Below are 21,097 nucleotides of genomic sequence, written 5' to 3'. Positions count from 1 at the left end.
ATCATAATCCACAATTAATGCAGAAATTTCCAAAAGGCATTACCTCAAATTGTAAGGAAATTACAAGCTTAAAGTTCATATATTTCCTTTTAAATAGTTTTTCCCAATGGAAATAGATGAGGCAGCCTGGTCTTAACATCTGGCTTATTCTCATTGCTATTTCTAATGATTACAAATAAATAACATCTTCAAATTTCGATTTTAAAGTTAACAAAATGGAATGCATCTGGTAATTTGTTATGGTAACATTCTAAAATTGAACAGAGGTGGGAGGGAGCTCAAAAACAGGCTAGACAAACTCTTTTATGGTTACTTGATACTCTTCCAGGATGATGACAGTAGTAGCAATTAAGATATAACTGCTTCCTGTGCCCTGAAAACACCTGTTCTAGGTAAGAAGCAAAGCTATCAATAGAAGTGGCAGTAACTGTTGTGAGAACCTCCCTGCAGTATCAGGAACACATCTGTAGTTGCATGTCCCTGCCAAGTCGTGCTTAATTTGGGCATCATCTTTCTTTTGATAAATCCTCTCATTTTCAAGTGAATGAATTTGAATGAAGCTAATTAGGATTGACTACACTTATGAATGGTGTCAATGAAGGTTAAAGTGTTCCTTTTTTATGAGAGTTACACTCTTTGCACTCTGAGACTCTCCTGTAAACTTACAGGACCTAAGGCCTTTAAGCTACATATTGTCTTTAATTAACTCAATGGTTAGAAACAGAAGTTACTCTCCTGGCAGATGATCACAGCATGAAACATGGTTTGTCTAATTGTTGAAGACATATAGTAATAAAGACTGATAATGCACAGAAGAGATTAAAACAGACAACTCTCAGAACTCCCTAGTTACCATTAAGTTAGTAGGTTCAGTGAGGAAAACAAATGTAGAAAACTATTTTTAAAGTCCTTAAAGGACGTTTCATATGGTCTTCTGAGACAGGCCATACAGCATTTCTTACCTGAAAAGTGTACATGTCAAAAAACAACAAACAGACAATCGTCACAAAATTATTTAGAATTTCACAGGAAAGAATTTTCCACTAATTTTATGAATGTGTATATGTTTGTATGTCACACATATGTGCATATGTATATGTTTTTGTACATACACATATATATGCATTTTATAAATAAATATATCCTGGTGGACAGTCATTAGTATTAAAATTGTATTGATGTTATTTCCTGAGGTAAACAGATATTGCATATAATCTCTAGATTTGTCCATATTCATGAATTTGTTCCCCTTGAAACAGAGGTAACTATTTTGCTCTAAACCATGAAAAGCAGTGTGTATCCAATAAAATCCAATTCACATTAGTTGAGAAAATGAAACTATATCTCTAATCCTTGGGAGGACAGAGGAATGATATAACAAAACAAAGAGCACGGCTGTGTCAAAAAGGGGCTGGAGATCAGGATGCTGGGCTGACAGGCACACAAACAGTTAGAGCTCAGCATTTCCTGTGAATTGTTGCTTGAAAAACCAGGGATAACTGGACTTGGATTATCTAACAAACCAGTTACCTAAATGACTGTACGTTCAAATTTTGTGAAATAAATGAGACTTTCTCATGTTTGAGGGCTTTGCACAAATGTAATAATGCTAACCACGAAAACAAGATCCTTTTTTTTTTACTTTGGAATGTTATTTGACATGTAACATGAAATAAAATAATTCATGAAGTTATTTGTTAAAAAAAAAAAAAAAAGTAGTGTGTATCCAACATTATGAACATGTCTTCCATCTGACGTTTGAAATGGGTGAAGTTAAAATTTCTTACCATCCAAGCTGTGACAAAGTCCCCCATCCAGGTCCCTACTGCAGCTAATTTCATGAAACTTTCATTTCGGATGCCCATATAGTCTGTAATGATATATGCTCTGTGGAAACAAACACACAAGACATTGTCCGGACTCAGAGAGCCATACAGTCAAAGCTTTCTAGTTCAGCAACACGCAAAAGGGCTTTTTCCCCTTTCCACAAGCTTTCTTGCTTTCGTCTCATCATTTATGCTTACAAATCTGAAAGGCTAGGAGGAGCTCTGCGGGTGTCTGGGTCAGTTCCAATTAGATTCGAAGACTGACTGTGACTATACCAATTACCATGTGCCTTTTGTTTTTGAGCTATAGGACTGACAATAGCTTTTGGAAAATCAAACAGAAATACTCAGCAAAGGCATCATTTCACACTCACTCAAGTATGAGGAGCACAGAAAACAATTCCTGAATTAGAGTAACTTGAAAGGAAGAGAAGAGCTCACTTTCCTTCAGTTCTGTCGAGTCAGAACTATTGAAAAGGTGCTGGGAATAAGCTTTAGGTATAATATCATATCTGAATAATGTTCAGAAGAATATCAAGATTAGAGAAAATTTTCCACACAGTGAAGTGATGTAAAAATTGACTCAAATATACGTGGTTTAAATTATTACTTAAGTAGCAATAACCAGAAGATTTCATTTTATCACTATTTTTGCATAGCGAATTCTTGTTTGCTTGCTATGTAACACCAATTCATATTCCTCACAGCTCAAAGAGAGATTCAAAGGTACACCCAATCATTAAATACAAGTAATAAGACCATGCTTATTGTTTATCAAGCATTTTCATTTTCTTGTTTGATAGTCAAGAAAATTCGAAGTATCATTTTTACCATCTTGTAATTTCTCTGAGAAAAATGGGACTCAAAGAGATCACTTAACCTGCTCAATCAATACCACATAACAAATGAATGGTAGCTAGGAACCAAATTTGTCTCTCTCTATATTTTTAACTCTAAGTTTTTCACTCAGATTTCTTTTACTATATATTTTTTTAATTTATTGGGGTTAGTTGCTAGGTTTCTTTTCCTTTAAATTTTGTTCCTTTTCTTAAACATGATAATACCTGTACAACTTAGAGTACCAGTTAAACATGACTCTTCTTAGATTAACTCCATTTTTTAACTTTTTATTTCATATTGGAGTATTAACTTTAAAACAATATGCAGTAGAGAATGATATGTTTGTTAGTTATCTATTGAAACTATGAAGAAGCACATTTTTGAAGTCACTGAGAGTTAAACTTTTTCCAATTCAGTTATTTTTTCCCAGAGTTATTTCATATAGTTTTTTATCCATAATATAAACAGATATTTACATAGTTTTTTAACAACAAAAACAAACTTATGAATTCTTAAAACAACTCTTTCCACATGCTTCATTCTTTGGAGGGGCTATGTAAATATCTTAAAGTCTATGGAGGGACTACGTAAATATCTTAAGGTCTCATCTCAAAATTCTGGGTCTCTAATTCCATGTGCTTCCATAATAGCCAAAAAATTTTTAGCTACCATAAATTGCATGCTAGCAATGTTCTAGAGATTGTTATTAGCACTTTGAAAACTGAGTCTCCATCAACTTTCATATCAGAAAAGTGAAATGTATTGTTATTCCTGTTTCACAGATATGGAATTAAGGCTTTAGAGAGTTTTTGCAACTTTCTCAAGGTCAAGCATCTAGTAAATGGACAAGATTTGAATCTAAATTTGATTGACTCCCAAATCCAGGCACTTAACCACTGTGCTATACCTTCTTCCTACAAGTGTTAGTAGAGATATAAAAAACACAAAGAATATCTCTGTTCCCCAGTATTTTAGTAAGACAGACAATCAAGAATTACTTCCTGTGAAGATAATTCATAATAAGAAGTCAAGAGTCGCATCCAGAAGCTACAACTCCCCAGAGCTACCATTAGGTTTTGGACTCCCACTTATACTGAGTTCATCCATCTAAGCAGTTCCTGGGCAGTGAGCTCAGTGTACTATGGAGTATTAGCTCTGTTAATTGTCCAGCTTTTTCAATGACACCTATTTTGAAGATTTTGTTCAATGATACATCTCTACCTGTCCACTCTGCCAATTAATTCTAGAATACATTGGGCTAGGGTAGAAATTTCCAGCTACATTCTTTGTGGTTGTATAGATTTGTGTAAGAGAAGGCATCATTCTTCTATTTCAGTATCTAAAAATAGGGATGAGATGATAAGCATGCAACAGACCAATGATCCAGCCAAGAACAACTAAAAGATCTAAACAAAATATAAAAGTCACTCCCAAAATCTGCTTAAAGGCATCTGAGAGCTGATGAAGCAATGAGGACAAGAAAACCAAGATACCAGATTGGAGAGAATTGTGTAAAGGTTAGCTATACTATATTTTCTCTGGAGACATTAACTGATTCTGTGTGCAAGGCAAGAGGAGGAGGATCTGGGGTTTTCCTGGGCAGAGGGCAGTCTCAGTGGGTTAGAGGGGCAACATTTGAAATTTAAGGAGCCAAGATTCTTGTGAGAAAAGAGAGGCCCAGAAGAGAGCATGATACACAGTTGGTTGTCCTTTCAAGACATTTACCAAATTATGAACTTGAACACTGGGGATGCTGAGAGACTAAGCAGAAAGCCTCTGTAAAGTATAGCAGAGGTTTGGCAACTTCGCCATGCTGAGGAAACTATTACAGTTTAGAGCCTGCTAGAGAGAATGGCCCAAGATATACAGGGGTATGGCAGGCTAGAGAAAACCAGAGATGGATGGGTCCTTGATGAAACTGTAAATCAGTCCTTACCCAGTCCATTCCATGACTGAATTAAAGTGATCAGCTTCTATTCTTTCCACTTAACAGAGGAAAGAGTGAACCTTTTCAGGAAGAATAAAGTATCATCTAGATCCTCTATACATTTTTATGTATAAAATCCATCATTCATTCAAAAATTACTAGGATGTTAAGAAACAGGTTCCCATCACTGAAAACCATGAGAGAAGAAAATAGCTAAAACTAGATAATAAGCTCCAGGAGGACTGGGAGTTATTTTAGCTATTTTTTTCACTGTTAATTCCCCAGAACCTAGAGCACTGCTTGAAAACAGTATGTGATCAACAAACATCTGCTTAATGTATGAATTAACAAAGTGACCCAAGTTATTCATATTTATTCATATATTACATAGGTAAACCTATGTATATTAAACCCTAGAAACAACAATAAAATAAGATTGAATAATGAAGAATTTACCACAGAGAAAACCATTAAATATGTTTTTAAATTGTTTTGTGTTTTCACTTCTCCAACTACATTTGCATTTCCTTGATTACAGAATAACTGTCCTGTATTCATCTAGAAAGATATGTCAGCACAAAATAGGGGAATGTCCCTCCTCTGTGGCTGTGGGCACATGGTGAGTACTGGCCATGAAAATGCAGAGGAGATGGCACAGAGAATTTATGAATTAATTAATATATTTAAAAGTGAAGAGTGATATATAAAATTTAGTAGTTATTCTAGACATTTCTCCAAAGAAGACATACAGATGACCAACAGGTACATGAAAAGATGCTCAACATTGCTAATTATTAGAGAAATGCAAATCAAAACTACAATGAGGTATCACCTCACACCAGTCAGAATGGCCATCATCAAAAAGTCTACAAATAATAAATGCTGGAGGGGGGTGTGGAGAAGAGGGAACCCTCCTACACTGTTGGTGGGAATGTAAATTGGTACAGCCACTATGGAGAACAGTATGGAGGTTCCTTAAAAAACTAAAAATAGAGCTACCATATAATGCAGCAATCCCACTCCTGGGCATATATCCAGAGAAAAACATGGTTCGAAAGGATACATGCACCCCTATGTTCACTGCAGTGCTATTTACAATAGCCAAGACATGGAAGCAACTTAAATGTCCTAAATGGATAAAGATGTATATATATATATATATATATACACACACACACAATGGAATACTACTCAACCATTAAAGAGAATGAAATAATGCCATTTGCAGCAACATGGATGGACCTGGAGATAATCATGCTAAGTAAGTCAGAGAAAGACAAATATAATAGGACATCACTTATATGCAGAATCTAAAAAAATTGATACAAATGAACTTATTTACAAAACAGAAACAGACTCACAGACATAGAAAACAAACTTATGGTTACCAAAGGGGAAAGGTGGGGGGGAGGGATAAATTGGGAGTTTGGGATTAACATATACACACTACTATATTTAAAATAGATAACCAACAAGGACCTACTGTATAGCACAGGGAACTCTGCTCAAAAATCTGTAATAACCTAACTGGGAAAAGAATTTGAAAAGGAAGAGATAAATGTATATGTATAACTGAATCACTTTGCTGTACACCTGAAACTAACACAATATTGTAAATCAACTACAGTCCCACATAAAATAAAAAAAATTTTTTTAAAGATATATTGTACCAAAAAATTTAGTAGTTATTCTTAATTTTGCTGTTTTGGACAAATGTAAAGAAGAATTACAAATATGCAGACCTGCCATAAAAACTTTCAACTTTCACTGATTTGCACATTCATTAACATTTAACAATACTTCCTGCTCAGGTTGTAAAGGACAGAGTGTGTATATATTTATATCAGCAATTCTTCCCAGTTTGACTGTCATATTAGACTCTGAAAATGTGAAGTTGTGGAGTTTATATACACAACAGTTTAAATTTTATTTGCTAGGAGGCACCGTTAAAGTTTTAGTTTCATTCAGAGTTTTAGCTAATTATTTCAACTATTCATACATCTTTTGTTTGTTTTGCTTTGAGCTTTAGCTGGCTATCCATGCTTAGATCTAGAAAAGCTTGCAGTCTTACCAGCCTTCCAGGTAAGTATTTATTGTTGATATTTTCTTTAAAGATTCTAAATGAATTTCTTTTCAAGCTACAACTTCAGTTTTTTTTTCTTGAGATTTCAAGCTTAACTGTCAAATCCATAACATATGTGTGTAAACGTCAACAGGATCTTGGAAAGGTTCATAATTATCATAACAACCTGAAAACATGAGCTACTAAGCCTACTGTACCTAGTGAAACCTATGTGCTAAATGGCCATAAACTAAACAGACTCTAACATGGGCTAAATAGTCAATGAAATGATAATATAATGAATTGGCCTTACCGGTGAGAGTCTTGAGCACTAGCAACAGAGGCTCCAGTTTACTTCAGTCTATTACTTATATGTAAGTAGATGCAGTTAATGCCAGGTGATTTAGGAGATGAATCTCCTGAATCAGTAAACATAGATCACCAAACCAGTATGGATTCATGCTTCACTGAAGACCCATCTGTGGCCAGCTGGATTCATAATGTCACAGCTGTCTCTCTCAGCCATGTTCAGGCAACATAAACAAGATTGGGGGCTTCATACACAAGTAAATCATGGACAAGAAGTTGACTTACCTGCATTAAACACAATGAAACTCAAGCAAAAACTCTAAATGTTCTTAAGGCTTGAGGTGAAAATCTGTCACTATAAAATGCCAGAAATTAAACCTAGGATTAACCTTTCTCAGTCTTTTCACTTGTAATGAAATGATTAATAGCCTTTAATCCAGTCACTTGTTCAACTGTTATCCAAATAACCACATTTTAGTATTTCTGCTCAAAATAGCTAGTTCTTGACTATTGAAAGACTTTGATAGAGCTCAATACATGTGTATGGACCTTCCAGGCAAGACCTACGGTATGAAGCTACAGAGCAAGATCCACTGGAAGGTGACAAATGTCGCAGACAATTGTTAGAAGGAGGCTGGAGTGATCAAAATTGCATCTGGACCCAAAAATGCATACAGATAAAATACCAATGCAAATTCCCCAACTTTAGTCATTCATTCCCTCTAACTTCTATAAAGAAGATATATATAAGACTATAGATGGAGTTTTCATTGGACAAATCCATCCTGATTGTTGACACATACACACATCAACTCTTCCTTTCATTTTTGTCTTGCTTAAGCCCATTCAGTGAAATTCGTTTGTAGTAGATACAGAAACCTTACTATAACATCAATTCCTCCCTGTCTTTTACCCTCAACATTTGGTTAACCACTGAGGTTACTTCTGAAAGGGCCTCAAATGTATGCTGTTTTTCTGTTATCACCACTACCAATGTCTTAACTCTGTTCATAACCATCTCTAATATGAATTAATCTAATCTCCTATTTCCCTGTGATTATCTTCACTTCACTATAGATTCTTTATTGCCACTATGGTAACTTCTGGAGAATTAATATGGTGTACTAGAAGAGCAAGAGTCCTAGAACCAGAAAGTATTAGGTTTGCAAAACACCTCCCCACTTTATGACCTGGGACAAATGATTAACTTGATAATCATCCATTCCCTTATCTGTAGAATGGGGATAAAAATAACTTCCCTTCACAGGGTTTCTTGAGGATTACATGAAATAAAGAATATAGAGCTTCTAGCACAACTATTTCATAATAGGTATGAAAAAAAATGTTAGATCTCTGACATACGGGCTCACATTTCCAAAATAATGTAGTGGTTCCCAAAAAGCAAAGCATGGATAAGAAGATCCTTCACTCTCTCCAAGCTATCTTATTTTTCAGATTCATATTTCATCTCACAGTCTCCTTTTCTTAGGTCTTCTTTCCCACCATGAAACCAATCTCACCAACTATCCCACCATTCTATGACGTACCTTAGCATGTTTGCATCCAATGCTCCCATTGTCTGGAATGCCATACCTTTCTTCTGGCCTAAGATTACTAACTAAGCCTGTCCACTGAGAAATCGACTGCTATTATTCCTATAAGTCACCCCTTCCCTGGTGTTACTGTAACACTATGAATATACTTCTATGTTAAACAAATTTCCCAAAGTCTTCTAATGACTGTCTCACATTGCCCCTTTCTACCACAAGACTTAGTTCATCAAATGTAAAGAAAATATTTTTTTCATCTAGGCAGCTGAAAATTTTGGTTTGGTGTATAGTATGATTTAGGAATACAAAAATACTTAAATGAATGAAGCAATGAATTAATGAATTAATATAAAAAGTTTATTTAGATCATCTGACACCAGGGCCAACTAGGAAGAGAATAAAGGGATAAAGATAAAAACAAGGATTCGCAATATAAGAAAAACTAAAAGAAAACCACAGATAAATTGTGGGCTATGTAATTAATTATGATGTTCTAACAAAGTTAGAATAGAATATCATTGTATTATGTTTATACCTCTTCTAGAATAAAAAAGTAGAGGGTAGGATATAATCAAATCAAAATAAAGAACCCATCTTTGACTTTCTGCAATCACACACTGGAAATTTATTTAATTTGAATATAAGTTAGTTGGCTAATAATGAAAAAAGTGAAATATTGTAAAATCTCTGCATGGTATCTACTGAATCTTATTGTTTTAAAACAATCCTTTTAAATGAGGCTAGATATCAATCTATAACTTCGTGCACCAATTTGCTGGCACAAACAGTGAAAGAGCTATATAGCAAAATACATTTATTTTATCCATGTGAAAAAAGAAAGAAAATTTATTTCATCACCCTTCAAATGTATACTGCAAAATTACATTTGTCATTTGTCCTTTAAAGTCAATGGTGAAAATAACTGCCAAGGAGCAGGATAAAGAGAAAAGAATGAAAAGAATTGAGGACAGTCTCAGAGATCTCTGGGACAACATGAAATGCACCAACATTCGAATTTAGGGGTCCCAGAAGAAGAAGGGAAAGAGAAAGGGTTTGAGAAAATATCTGAAGAGATCATAGTTGAAAACTTCCCTAACTTCCCTAACATGGGAAAGGAAACATCCACTCAAGTCCAAGGAGCACAGAGAATCCCATACAGGATAAACCTTAGGAGAAGCACACCAAGACAGATATTAAACAAACCAACAAAAATTAAATTCAGACAAAAATTATTAAAAGCAGCCAGGGAAAAGCAACAAATAACATAGAAGGGAATCCCCATTAGGTTATCAGCTGATTTCTCAGCAGAAACTCAGCAGTCCAGAAGGGAGTGGCAGGATATATTTAAAGTGATGAAAAGGAAAAAACTACAACCAAGGTTATTCTACCCAGGAAGGATCTCATTCAGATTCAACAGAGAAATCAAAAGCTTTACAGACAAGCAAAAGCTAAGAGAATTCAGCACCGCCAAACCAGCTTTACAACAAATACTAAAGGAACTTCTCTAGGCTGGAAACACAGGAGAAGAAAAATATCCACAAAAACAAACCCAAAACAATTAAGAAAATGGTAATAGGAACATACATATCGATAATTACCTTAAATGTAAGTGGATTAAGTGTTCCAACCAAAAGACACAGACTGGCTGAATGGGTCCAAAAACAAGACCTGTATGTATGCTGTCTACAAGAGACCCACTTCAGACCTAAGGACACATACAGACTGAAAGTGAGGAGATGGAAAAAGATATTTCATGCAAATGGAAACCAAAAGAAAGCTGGAGTAGCAAAACTCGTATCAGATGAAATAGACTTTAAAATAAAGACTGTTACAAGAGAAAAGGAAGGACACTACATAATGATCAAGGGATCAATCCAAGAAGAAGATATAACAATTGTAAATATTTATGCGCCCAACATAGGAGCACCTCAATACATAAGGCAAATGTTAACAGCCATGAAAGGGGAAATCGACAGTAACACAATAATAGTGGGGGACTTTAACACCTCACACCAATGGACGGATCATCCAGACAGAAAATTAATAAGGAAACACAAGCTTTAAATGACACAATAGACCAATAGATTTAATTGATATTTATAGGACATTCCATCTGAAAACAGCAGATTATACTTTCTTCTCAAGTGTACAGGGAATGTTCTCCAGGATAGCTCACAACATTCTCCACGATCGGTCACATCTTGGGTCACAAATCAAGCCTTGGTAAATTTAAGAAAATTTAAATCATATCAAGCATCTTTTCTGACCACAACACTATGAGATTAGAAATAAATTACAGGGGAAAAAAAGTAAAAAACACAAACACATGGAGGTTAAACAATATATTTCTAAATAACCAAGAGATCACTGAAGAAATCAAAGAGAAAATAAAAAAACACCTAGAGACAACTGACAATGAAAACCCGAAAAAGAGGGAATTTTATAGCAATACAATCCTACCTCAAGAAACAAGAAAAATCTCAAAGAAACAATCTAACCTTACATGTAAAGGAACTAGAGAAAGAAGAACAAACAAAACCCAAAGTGAGTAGAAGGAAAGAAATCATAAGGATCAGAGCATAAATAAATGAACTAGAAACAAAGAAAACAATAGCAAAGAGCAATAAAACTAGACTGGTTCTTTGAGAAGATAAACAAAATTGATAAACTTTTAGCCAGTCTCATCAAGAAACAGAGGGAGACGACTCAAGTCAATAAAATTAGAAGTGAAAAAGAGAAGTTACAATGGACACCGCAGAAATACAAAGTATCATAAGAGACTGCTACAAGGAACTATATGCCAATAAAATGGACAACCTGGAAGAAACGGACAAATTCTTGGAAAGGTACAACTTTCCAAGACTGAACCAGGAAAAAATATAAAATATAAACAGAAAAATCACAAGTAATGAAATTGAAACTGTAATTAAAAACCTTCCAACAAACAAAAGTCCAGGACCAGATGGCTTCATAGGCAAATTCTATCAAATGTTTAGAGAAGAGCTAACACCTATCGTTCTCAAACTCTTCCAAAAAAATTGCAGAGGGAGGAATACTCCCAAACTCATTCTACGAGGTCACCATCACCCTGATACCAAAACCAGACAAAGATGTCACAGAAAAAGAAAATTACAGACCAGTATCACTGATGAACGTATACACAAAAATCCTCAACAAAATACTAGCATACAGAATCCAACAACACATTAAAAGCATCATAAACCATGATCAAGTGGGATTTATCCCAGGGATGCAAGGATTCTTCAATATATGCAAATCAATCAATGTGGTTCACCATATTAACAAATTGAAGAACAAACACCACATGATCATCTCAACAGATGCAGAAAGAGCTTTTGACAAAATTCCATACCAATTTATTTTTTTATTTTTTATTTTTTTTAAACATCTTTATTGAAGTATAATTGCCTTACAATGGTGTGTTAGCTTCTGCTTTATAACAAAGTGAAACAGTTATACATATACAATATGTTCCCATTTCTCTTCCCTCTTGCATCTCCCTCCCTCCCACCCTCCCCATCCCACCCCTCTAGGTGGTCACAAAGCACCGAGCTGATCTCCCTGTGCTATGCGGCTGCTTCCCACTAGTTATCTATTTTACATTTGGTAGTGTATATATGTCCATGACACTCTCTTACCCTGTCACATCTCACCCCACCCCCTCCCCATATCCTCAAGTCCATTCTCTAGTAGGTCTGTGTCTTTATTCCCGTCTTGCCACTAGGTTCTTCATGGCCTTTTTTTTTTTTTTTTTTCCTTAGATTCCGTATATATGTGTTAGCATACTGTATTTGTTTTTCTCTTTCTGACTTACTTCACTCTGTATGACAGACTCTAACTCCATCCACCTCATTACAAATACCTCCATTTCATTTCTTTTTATGGCTGAGTAATATTCCATTGTATATATGTGCCACATCTTCTTTATCCATTCATCTGTCGATGGACATTTAGGTTGCTTCCAGGTCCTGGCTATTGTAAATAGAGCTGCAATGAACATTTTGGTACATGACTCTTTTTGACCTATGGCTTTCTCAGGGTATATGCCCAGTAGTGGGATTGCTGGGTCGTATGGTAGTTCTATTGGTAGTTTTTTAAGGAACCTCCATACTGTTCTCCATAGTGGCTGTATCAATTTACATTCCCACCAACAGTGCAAGAGTGTTCCCTTTCCTCCACACCCTCTCCAGCATTTATTGTTTCTAGATTTTTTGATGATGGCCATTCTGACCGGTGTGAGATGATATCTCATTGTAGTTTTGATTTGCATTTCTCTAATGATTAATGATGTTGAGCATTCTTTCATGTGTCTGTAGGCCATCTGTATATCTTCTTTGGAGAAATGTCTATTTAGGTCTTCTGCCCATTTTTGGATTGGGTTGTTCGTTTTTTTGTTATTGAGCTGCATGAGCTGCTTGTAAATCTTGGAGATTAATCCTTTGTCAGTTGCTTCATTTGCAAATATTTTCTCCCATTCTGATGGTTGTCTTTTGGTCTTGTTTATGGTTTCCTTTGCTGTGCAAAAGCTTTTAAGTTTCATTAGGTCCCATTTGTTTATTTGTGTTCTTATTTCCATTTCTCTGGGAGCTGGGTCAAAAAGAATCTTGCTGTGATGTATGTCATAGAGTGTTCTGCCTATGTTTTCCTCTAAGAGTTTGATAGTGTCTGCCCTTACACTTAGGTCTTTAATCCGTTTTGAGTTTATTTTTGTGCATGGTGTCAGGGAGTGTTCTAATTTCATACTTTTACATGTACCTGTCCAATTTTCCCAGCACCACTTATTGAAGAGGCTGTCTTTTCTCCACTGAATATGCTTGCCCCCTTTATCAAAGATAAGGTCCACACAAATTTATGATCAAAACTCTCCAGAAAGTGGGCATAGGGGGAACCTACCTCAACACAATAAAGGCCATATATGACAAACCCACAGCAAACATCATTCTTAATGGTGAAAAACTGAAAGCATTTCCTCTAAGATCAGGAACAGACAAGACAAGGATGTCCAGTCTCGCCACTCTTATTCAAAATAGTTTTGGAAGGCAATCAGAGAAGGAAAAAAAATAAAAGGAATATAATTTGGAAAAGAAGAAGTAAAACTGTCACTGTTTGCAGAGAACATGATACTATACATAGAAAATCATAAAGATGCTACCAGAAAACTACTAGAGCTAATCAATGAATTTGGTAAAGTAGCAGGATACAAAATCAATGCACAGAAATCTCTTGCATTCCTATGCACTAACAACAAAAGATCATAAAGAGGAATTAAGGAAACAATCCTATTTACCATCGCAACAAAAAGAATAAATACCTAGGAATAAACTTACCTAAGGAGGCAAAGGACTTGTACTCAGAAAACTATAAAACACTGATGAAAGAAATCAAAGATGACACAAATAGATGGAGAAATATACCATGTTCTTGGATTGGAAGAACCAATATTGTGAAAATGACTATACTACCCAAAGCAGTATAAATTTTTTGCAAAGCAGATTGAGAAATAGTGATGGTTTCAACTTTTTCTGTTGTATGAAATCCTTCTGGGGATATTAAGGAAGGAACTAAATTCTGCCTCTGAACCTCAACAATACTCAGGGACTGAAGGCTCAGTATTTCTGGTTGTGAGGGAGAGGAAGGATGGAACTTAAAACAGGAGTTGGAAATCCTGCATGATGAGTAGTTCATGTACGCTCTTCCAGCCAATAAAACCAGAAAATGACTTTTGTCCCACGAGCTAAGATGAGCATTTGCTACCTGGAGAAATTCAAGCAGAGAGTTAGACACCTTAATGAGAAGAAAAGCTATAAAAATACAACTTTTTATATTAAACGAGTCCCATTACCTAAATACTGTTTATATGGGTTGAAGACAGAAGTTTCATCTCAAAGAAAACTGACCAGCTCTGCCCTCGCCAAAAAACTCATTAACAATTGAAGATCACCCAGTGAAATAAGCAAATTCCCATCGACCACAATCCCCCTCCATACAAGTCTTACTGGTCACAAGGCTTTTTATACACAGAGACTTTCCAATCATCTTTTACAGCCCACTATTGAAAATGAACTCACTTCATACATTACCATGTATTTGAGGTAAATTTCTAACAAGAAAAAGAAGCTCAAAACTAAAAAAAATGAGGTACTCACTCAGAGGAAACAGACAATACAGAGAGCAGAGAAAAAAGTGTCCAGAGAGAATAAAGATATTTTTCAGACATGCAAATTCGAAGTTCAATTATATGCTGTCTATAAAAAAATACAACTAAAACTAACACTACATGAGGGTTGAAAGCAGAATAGTAAAAAAGGTTTAAAAGATAACATGCAAACAATAACAAGAAGAAATGTGGTATAGCTATAATAATATCAATCAAGGCAAAATGTATTATTATAAATTGAGAGAACCTTACTAATGACAAAAGATTCAACCCATCAGGAAGATAAAAGGTGCCACTAAAATACAGGAATTAAAGTAAATTTATAAAGTGGTAAGAAAAAATAGACAAATTCACATAGAAAATGTATATCAACATATTTCTCTCAATAACCAATGAAACAAGCAGACAAAAATATCAGTGAGCAGAGGAGGGGCAAGATGGCGGAAGAGTAAGACGCGGAGATCACCTTCCTTCCCACAGATACAGTAGAAATACATCTACACGTGGAACTGCTCCTACAGAACACCCACTGAACGCTGGCAGAAGACGTCAGATCTCCCAAAAGGCAAGAAAATCCCCACGTACTTGGGTAGGGTAAAAAAAAAAGAAATAACAGAGACAAAAGAATAGGGATGGGACCTGCGCCAGTGGGAGGGAGCCGTGAAGGAGGAAAGGTTTCCAGGCACTAGGAAGCCCCTTTGCGGGCAGAGACTGCGGGTGGCAGAGGGGGGAAGCTTCGGAGCCGCGGAAGAGAGCGCAGCCACAGGGGTGCGGAGGGCAAAGTGGAGAGACTCCCGCACAGAGGCTCGGCGCCAACCAGCACTCACCAGCCCGAGAGGCTTGTCTGCTCACCCGCCGGGGCGGGCGGGGGCTGGGAGCTGAGGCTTGGGCTTTGGTGCTAGCTGGGAGGGAGTCCGGGAAAAAGTCTGCAGCTGCTGAAGAGGCAATAGACTTTTTCTTGCCTCTTTGTTTCGCGGCGCGCAAGGAGAGGGGATTCAGAGCGCTGCCTAAACGAAATCCAGAGACGGGTGCGAGCCGCGGCTATCAGCACAGATCCTACAGCAACAGGGGCGCAGAGGGAAAAACGGAGAGATTCCCGCACAGAGGCTCAGCGCCGAGCAGCGCTCACCAGCCCGAGAGGCTTGTCTGCTCACCCGCTGGGGCAGGCGGGGCTGGGACCTGAGGCGCGGGCTTCGGTCGGATCGCAGGGAGAGGACTGGGGTTGGCGGCGTGAACACAGCCTGAAGGGGTTGGCGTGCCGCGGCGAGCCGGGAGGGAGCCGGAGAGGAGGTCTGCAGCCGCCGAAGAGGCAATAGACTTTTTCTTGCCTCTTTGTTTCGTGGCGCGCAAGGAGAGGGGATTCAGAGCGCTGCCTAGACGAACTCCAGAGGCGGGCGCGAGCCGCGGCTAACAGCGCGGACCCCAGAGATGGGTGCGAGCCGCGGCCATCAGCGCGGACCCCAGAGACTGGTAGGAAACGCTAAGGCTGCTGCTGCCGCCACCAAGAAGCCTGTGTGCGAGCACAGGTCACTCTCCACACTGCCCCTCCCGGGAGCCGGTGCAGCTCGCCACTGCCAGGCTCCCGTGATCCGGGGACAACTTCCTCGGGAGAACACACGGCGCGCCTCAGGCTGCTGCAACGTCACGACGCCTCTGGCGCCGCAGGCTCGCCCCGCCTCCTCCGTACCGCTCCCTCCCCCGGCCTGAGTGACCCAGAGCCCCCGAAGCAGCTGCTCCTTTAACCCCGTTCTGTCTGGGCGGGGAACGGACGCCCTCAGGGGACGTACATGCAGAGGCGGGTCCAAATCCAAAGCTGAACGCTGGGAGCTGTACGAACAAAGAAGAGAAAGGGAAATCTCCCCCAGCAGCCTCAGAAGCAGCGGATTAAAGCTCCACAAACAACTTGATGTGCCTGCATCTGTTGAATACCTGAATAGACAACGAATCATCCCAAATTCAAAAGGTGGACTTTAGGAGCAGGATATATTAATTTCCCCTTTTCCTTTTTTTGTGAGTGTATATGTGTATGCTTCTGGGTGAGATTTTGTCTGTATAGCTTTGCTTTCACCATCAGTCCTAGGGTTAGGTCCGTCCTTTTTTTTTTTTTTTTTTTTTTTTTTTTTACTCAAAAAAAAATTTTTTTTTCCTAATATATGTTTTCTTAATAATTTTTTCCGTATTTTCTATTTTTAGAAATTAAAAATTTTTTAATAAGTTTTTTCATATTTTTTATTTTAAAAAATTAAAATTTTTTTTCTTAATAAATTTTTTTCTTAAAAATTTTTTTCTTATTTTTTACTATAAAAAATTAATAAATCTATTTTTAAAAATTAAAAAATTTTTTTTCTGAATACATTTACTCTTAATAACTTTTTTTCTTATTTTTTATTATAATAGCTTTATTTTATTTTATTTTATCCTCTTTTTTTCTTTCTATCTTTTTCTCCCTTATATTCTGAGCTGTGTGGATGAAAGGCTCTTGGTGCTCCAGCCAGGCATCAGGGCTGTGCCTCTGAGGTGGGAGAGCCAACTTCAGGACACTGGTCCACAAGAGACCTACCAGCTCCACGTAATACCAAACGGCAAAAATCTCTCAGAGATCTCCATCTCAACATCAAGACCCAGCTTCACTCAACGACCAGCAAGCTACAGGGCTGGACACCCTATGCCAAACAACTAGCAAGACAGGAACACAGCCCCATCCATTAGCAGGGAGGCTGCCTAAAATCATAAGGCCACAGACACCCCAAAACACACCACCAGACGTGGACGTGCCCACCAGAAGACAAGATTCAACCTCATCCACCAGAACACAGGCAATAGTCCCCTCCACCAGGAAGCCTACACAACCCACTGAACCAACCTTAGCCACTGGGGACAGATACCAAAAACAACGGGAACTACGAACCTGCAGCCTGTGAAAAGGAGACCCCAAACACAGTAAGATAAGCAAAATGAGACGACAGAAAAACACACAGCAGATGAAGGAGCAGGGTCAAAACACACCAGACCTAACAAATGAAGAGGAAATAGGTAGTCTACCTGAAAAAGAATTCAGAAAAATGATAGTAAGGATGATCCAAAATCTTGGAAATAGAATAGACAAAATTCAAGAAACATTTAACAAGGACGTAGAAGAACTAAAGAGGAACCAAGCAACGATGAAAAACACAATAAATGAAATTAAAAATACTCTAGATGGGATCAATAGCAGAATAACTGAGGCAGAAGAAAGGATAAGTGACCTGGAAGATAAAATGGTGGAAATAACTACTGCAGAGCAGGATAAAGAAAAAAGAATGAAAAGAACTGAGGACAGTCTCAGAGACCTCTGGGACAACATTAAACGCACCAACATTCGAATTATAGGGGTCCCAGAAGAAGAAGAGAAAAAGAAAGGGACTGAGAAAATATTTGAAGAGATTATAGTTGAAAACTTCCCTAATATGGGAAAGGAAATAGTTAATCAAGTCCAGGAAGCACAGAGAGTCCCATACAGGATAAACCCAAGGAGAAACACGCCAAGACACATATTAATCAAAATGTCAAAAATTAAATATAAAGAAAACATATTAAAAGCGGCAAGGGAAAAACAACAAATAACACACAAGGGAATCCCCATAAGGTTAACATCTGATCTTTCAGCAGAAACTCTGCAAGCCAGAAGGGAGTGGCAGGATATACTTAAAGTGATGAAGGAGAAAAACCTACAACCAAGATTACTCTACCCAGCAAGGATCTCATTCAGATGTGATGGAGAAATTAAAACCTTTACAGACAAGCAAAAGCTGAGAGAGTTCAGCACCACCAAACCAGCTTTACAACAAATGCTAAAGGAACTTCTCTAGGCAAGAAACACAAGAGAAGGAAAACACCTACAATAACAAACCCAAAACATTTAGGAAAATGGGAATAAGAACATACGTATCGATAATTACCTTGAATGTAAATGGATTAAATGCTCCCACCAAAAGACACAGACTGGCTGAATGGATACAAAAACAAGACCCGTATATATGCTGTCTACAAGAGACCCACTTCAGACCTAGAGACACATACAGACTGAAAGTGAGGGGATGGAAAAAGATATTCCATGCAAATGGAAATCAAAAGAAAGCTGGAGTAGCAATTCTCATATCAGACAAAATAGACTTTAAAATAAAGAATATTATAAGAGACAAAGAAGGACACTATATAATGATCAAGGGATTGATCCAAGAGGAAGGTATAACAATTGTAAATATTTATGCACCCAACATAGGAGCACCTCAATACATAAGGCAAATACTAACAGCCATAAAAGGGGAAATTGACAGCAACACAATCATAGTAGGGGACTTTAACACCCCACTTTCACCAATGGACAGATCACCCAAATTAAAATAAATAAGGAAACACAAGCTTTAAATGATACATTAAACAAGATGGACTTAATTGATATTTATAGGACATTCCACCCAAAAACAACAGAATACACATTTTTCTCAAGTGCGCATGGAACATTCTCCAGGATAGATCATATCTTGGGTCACAAATCAAGCCTTGGTAAATTTAAGAAAATTGAAATCGTATCAAGTATCTTTTCCGACCACAACGCTATGAGACTAGATATCAATTACAGGAAAAGATGTGTAAAAATACAAACACATGGAGGCTACACAATACACTACTTAATAATGAAGTGATCACTGAAGAAATCAAAGGGGAAATCAAAAAATACCTAGAAACAAATGACAATGGAGATACGACGACCCAAAACCTATGGGACGCAGCAAAAGCAGTGCTAAGAGGAAGTTTATAGCAATACAAGCCTACCTCAAGAAACAGGAAACATCTCGAATAAACAACCTAACCTTGCACCTAAAGCAATTAGAGAAAGAAGAACAAAAAAAACCCCAAAGCTAGCAGAAGGAAAGAAATCATAAAGATCAGGTCAGAAATAAATGAAAAAGAAATGAAAGAAAAAAAAAGCAAAAATCAATAAAACTAAAAGCTGGTTCTTTGAGAAGATAAACAAAATTGATAAACCATTAGCCAGACTCATCAAGAGAAAAAGGGAGAAGACTCAAATCAATAGAATTAGAAATGAAAAAGGAGAAGTAACCACTGACACTGCAGAAATACAAAAGATCATGAGAGATTACTACAAGCAACTCTACGCCAATAAAATGGACAACCTGGAAAGAAATGGACAGATTCTTAGAAATGCACAAACTGCCGAGACTGAACCAGGAAGAGAATAGAAAATATGAACAGACCAATCACAAGCACTGAAATTGAAACTGTGATTAAAAAACCTTCCAACAAACAAAAGCCCAGGACCAGATGGCTTCACAGGTGAATTCTATCAAACATTTAGAGAAGAGCTAACACCTATCCTTCTCAAACTCTTCCAAAATATTGCAGAGGGAGGAACACTCCCAAACTCATTCTACGAGGCCACCATCACCCTGATACCAAAACCAGACAAAGACGTCACAAAGAAAGAAAACTACAGGCCAATATCACTGATGAACATAGATGCAAAAATCCTCAACAAAATACTCGCAAACAGAATCAAACAGCACATTAAAAGGATCATACACCATGATCAAGTGGGGTTTATCCCAGGAATGCAAGGATTCTTCAACATACGCAAATCAATCAATGTGATACACCATATTAACAAATTGAAGGAGAAAAAAACCATATGATCATCTCAATAGATGCAGAGAAAGCTTTCGACAAAATTCAACACCCATTTATGATAAAAGCCCTGCAGAAAGTAGGCATAGAGGGAACTTTCCTCAACATAATAAAGGCCATATATGACAAACCCACAGCCAACATTGTCCTCAATGGTGAAAAACTGAAACCATTTCCACTAAGATCAGGAACAAGACAAGGTTGCCCACTCTCACCACTATTATTCAACATAGTTTTGGAAGTGTTAGCCACAGCAATCAGAGAAGACAAAGAAATAAAAGGAATCCAAATCGGAAAAGAAGAAGTAAGCTGTCACTGTTTGCAGATGACATGATACTATACATAGAGAATCCTAAAGATGCTACCAGAAAACTCCTAGAGCTAATCAATGAATTTGGTAAAGTAGCAGGATACAAAATTAATGCACAGAAATCTCTTGCATTTCTATACACTAATGATGAAAAATCTGAAAGTGAAATTAAGAAAACACTCCCGTTTACCATTGCAACAAAAAGAATAAAATATCTAGGAATAAACCTACCTAAGGAGACAAAAGACCTGTATGTAGAAAATTATAAGACACTGATGAAAGAAATTAAAGATGATACAAATAGATGGAAAGATATACCATGTTCCTGGATTGGAAGAATCAACATTGTGAAAATGACTCTACTACCCAAAGCAATCTACAGATTCAATGCAATCCCTATCAAACTACCT

General features: G+C 37.2%; 1 protein-coding gene across 3 annotated transcripts in view; it reads right to left on the bottom strand.

Annotated features, from left to right (window-relative positions):
• TMEM117 (transmembrane protein 117) overlaps positions 1-21,097 on the bottom strand; it is a 540,188-nt gene that overhangs the window by 241,610 nt on the left and 277,481 nt on the right. For 2 of the 3 annotated variants that reach the window (XM_036866945.1, XM_036866947.1), the window contains exon 4: positions 1,788-1,887. The exons of the other annotated variant lie outside the window; for it this stretch is intronic. In XM_036866945.1, coding sequence (XP_036722840.1) covers positions 1,788-1,887 — 100 coding nt within the window. The remainder of the gene's footprint in view (positions 1-1,787; positions 1,888-21,097) is intronic. 3 annotated transcript variants of the gene reach the window in all.

This window comes from Balaenoptera musculus, chromosome 10, assembly GCF_009873245.2.
Source record: "Balaenoptera musculus isolate JJ_BM4_2016_0621 chromosome 10, mBalMus1.pri.v3, whole genome shotgun sequence".
NCBI classification, from domain to species: domain Eukaryota; kingdom Metazoa; phylum Chordata; class Mammalia; order Artiodactyla; family Balaenopteridae; genus Balaenoptera; species Balaenoptera musculus.
The sequence above is the reverse complement of the archived record's forward strand: the minus strand, read 5'-3'. Positions and strand labels throughout refer to the sequence as shown.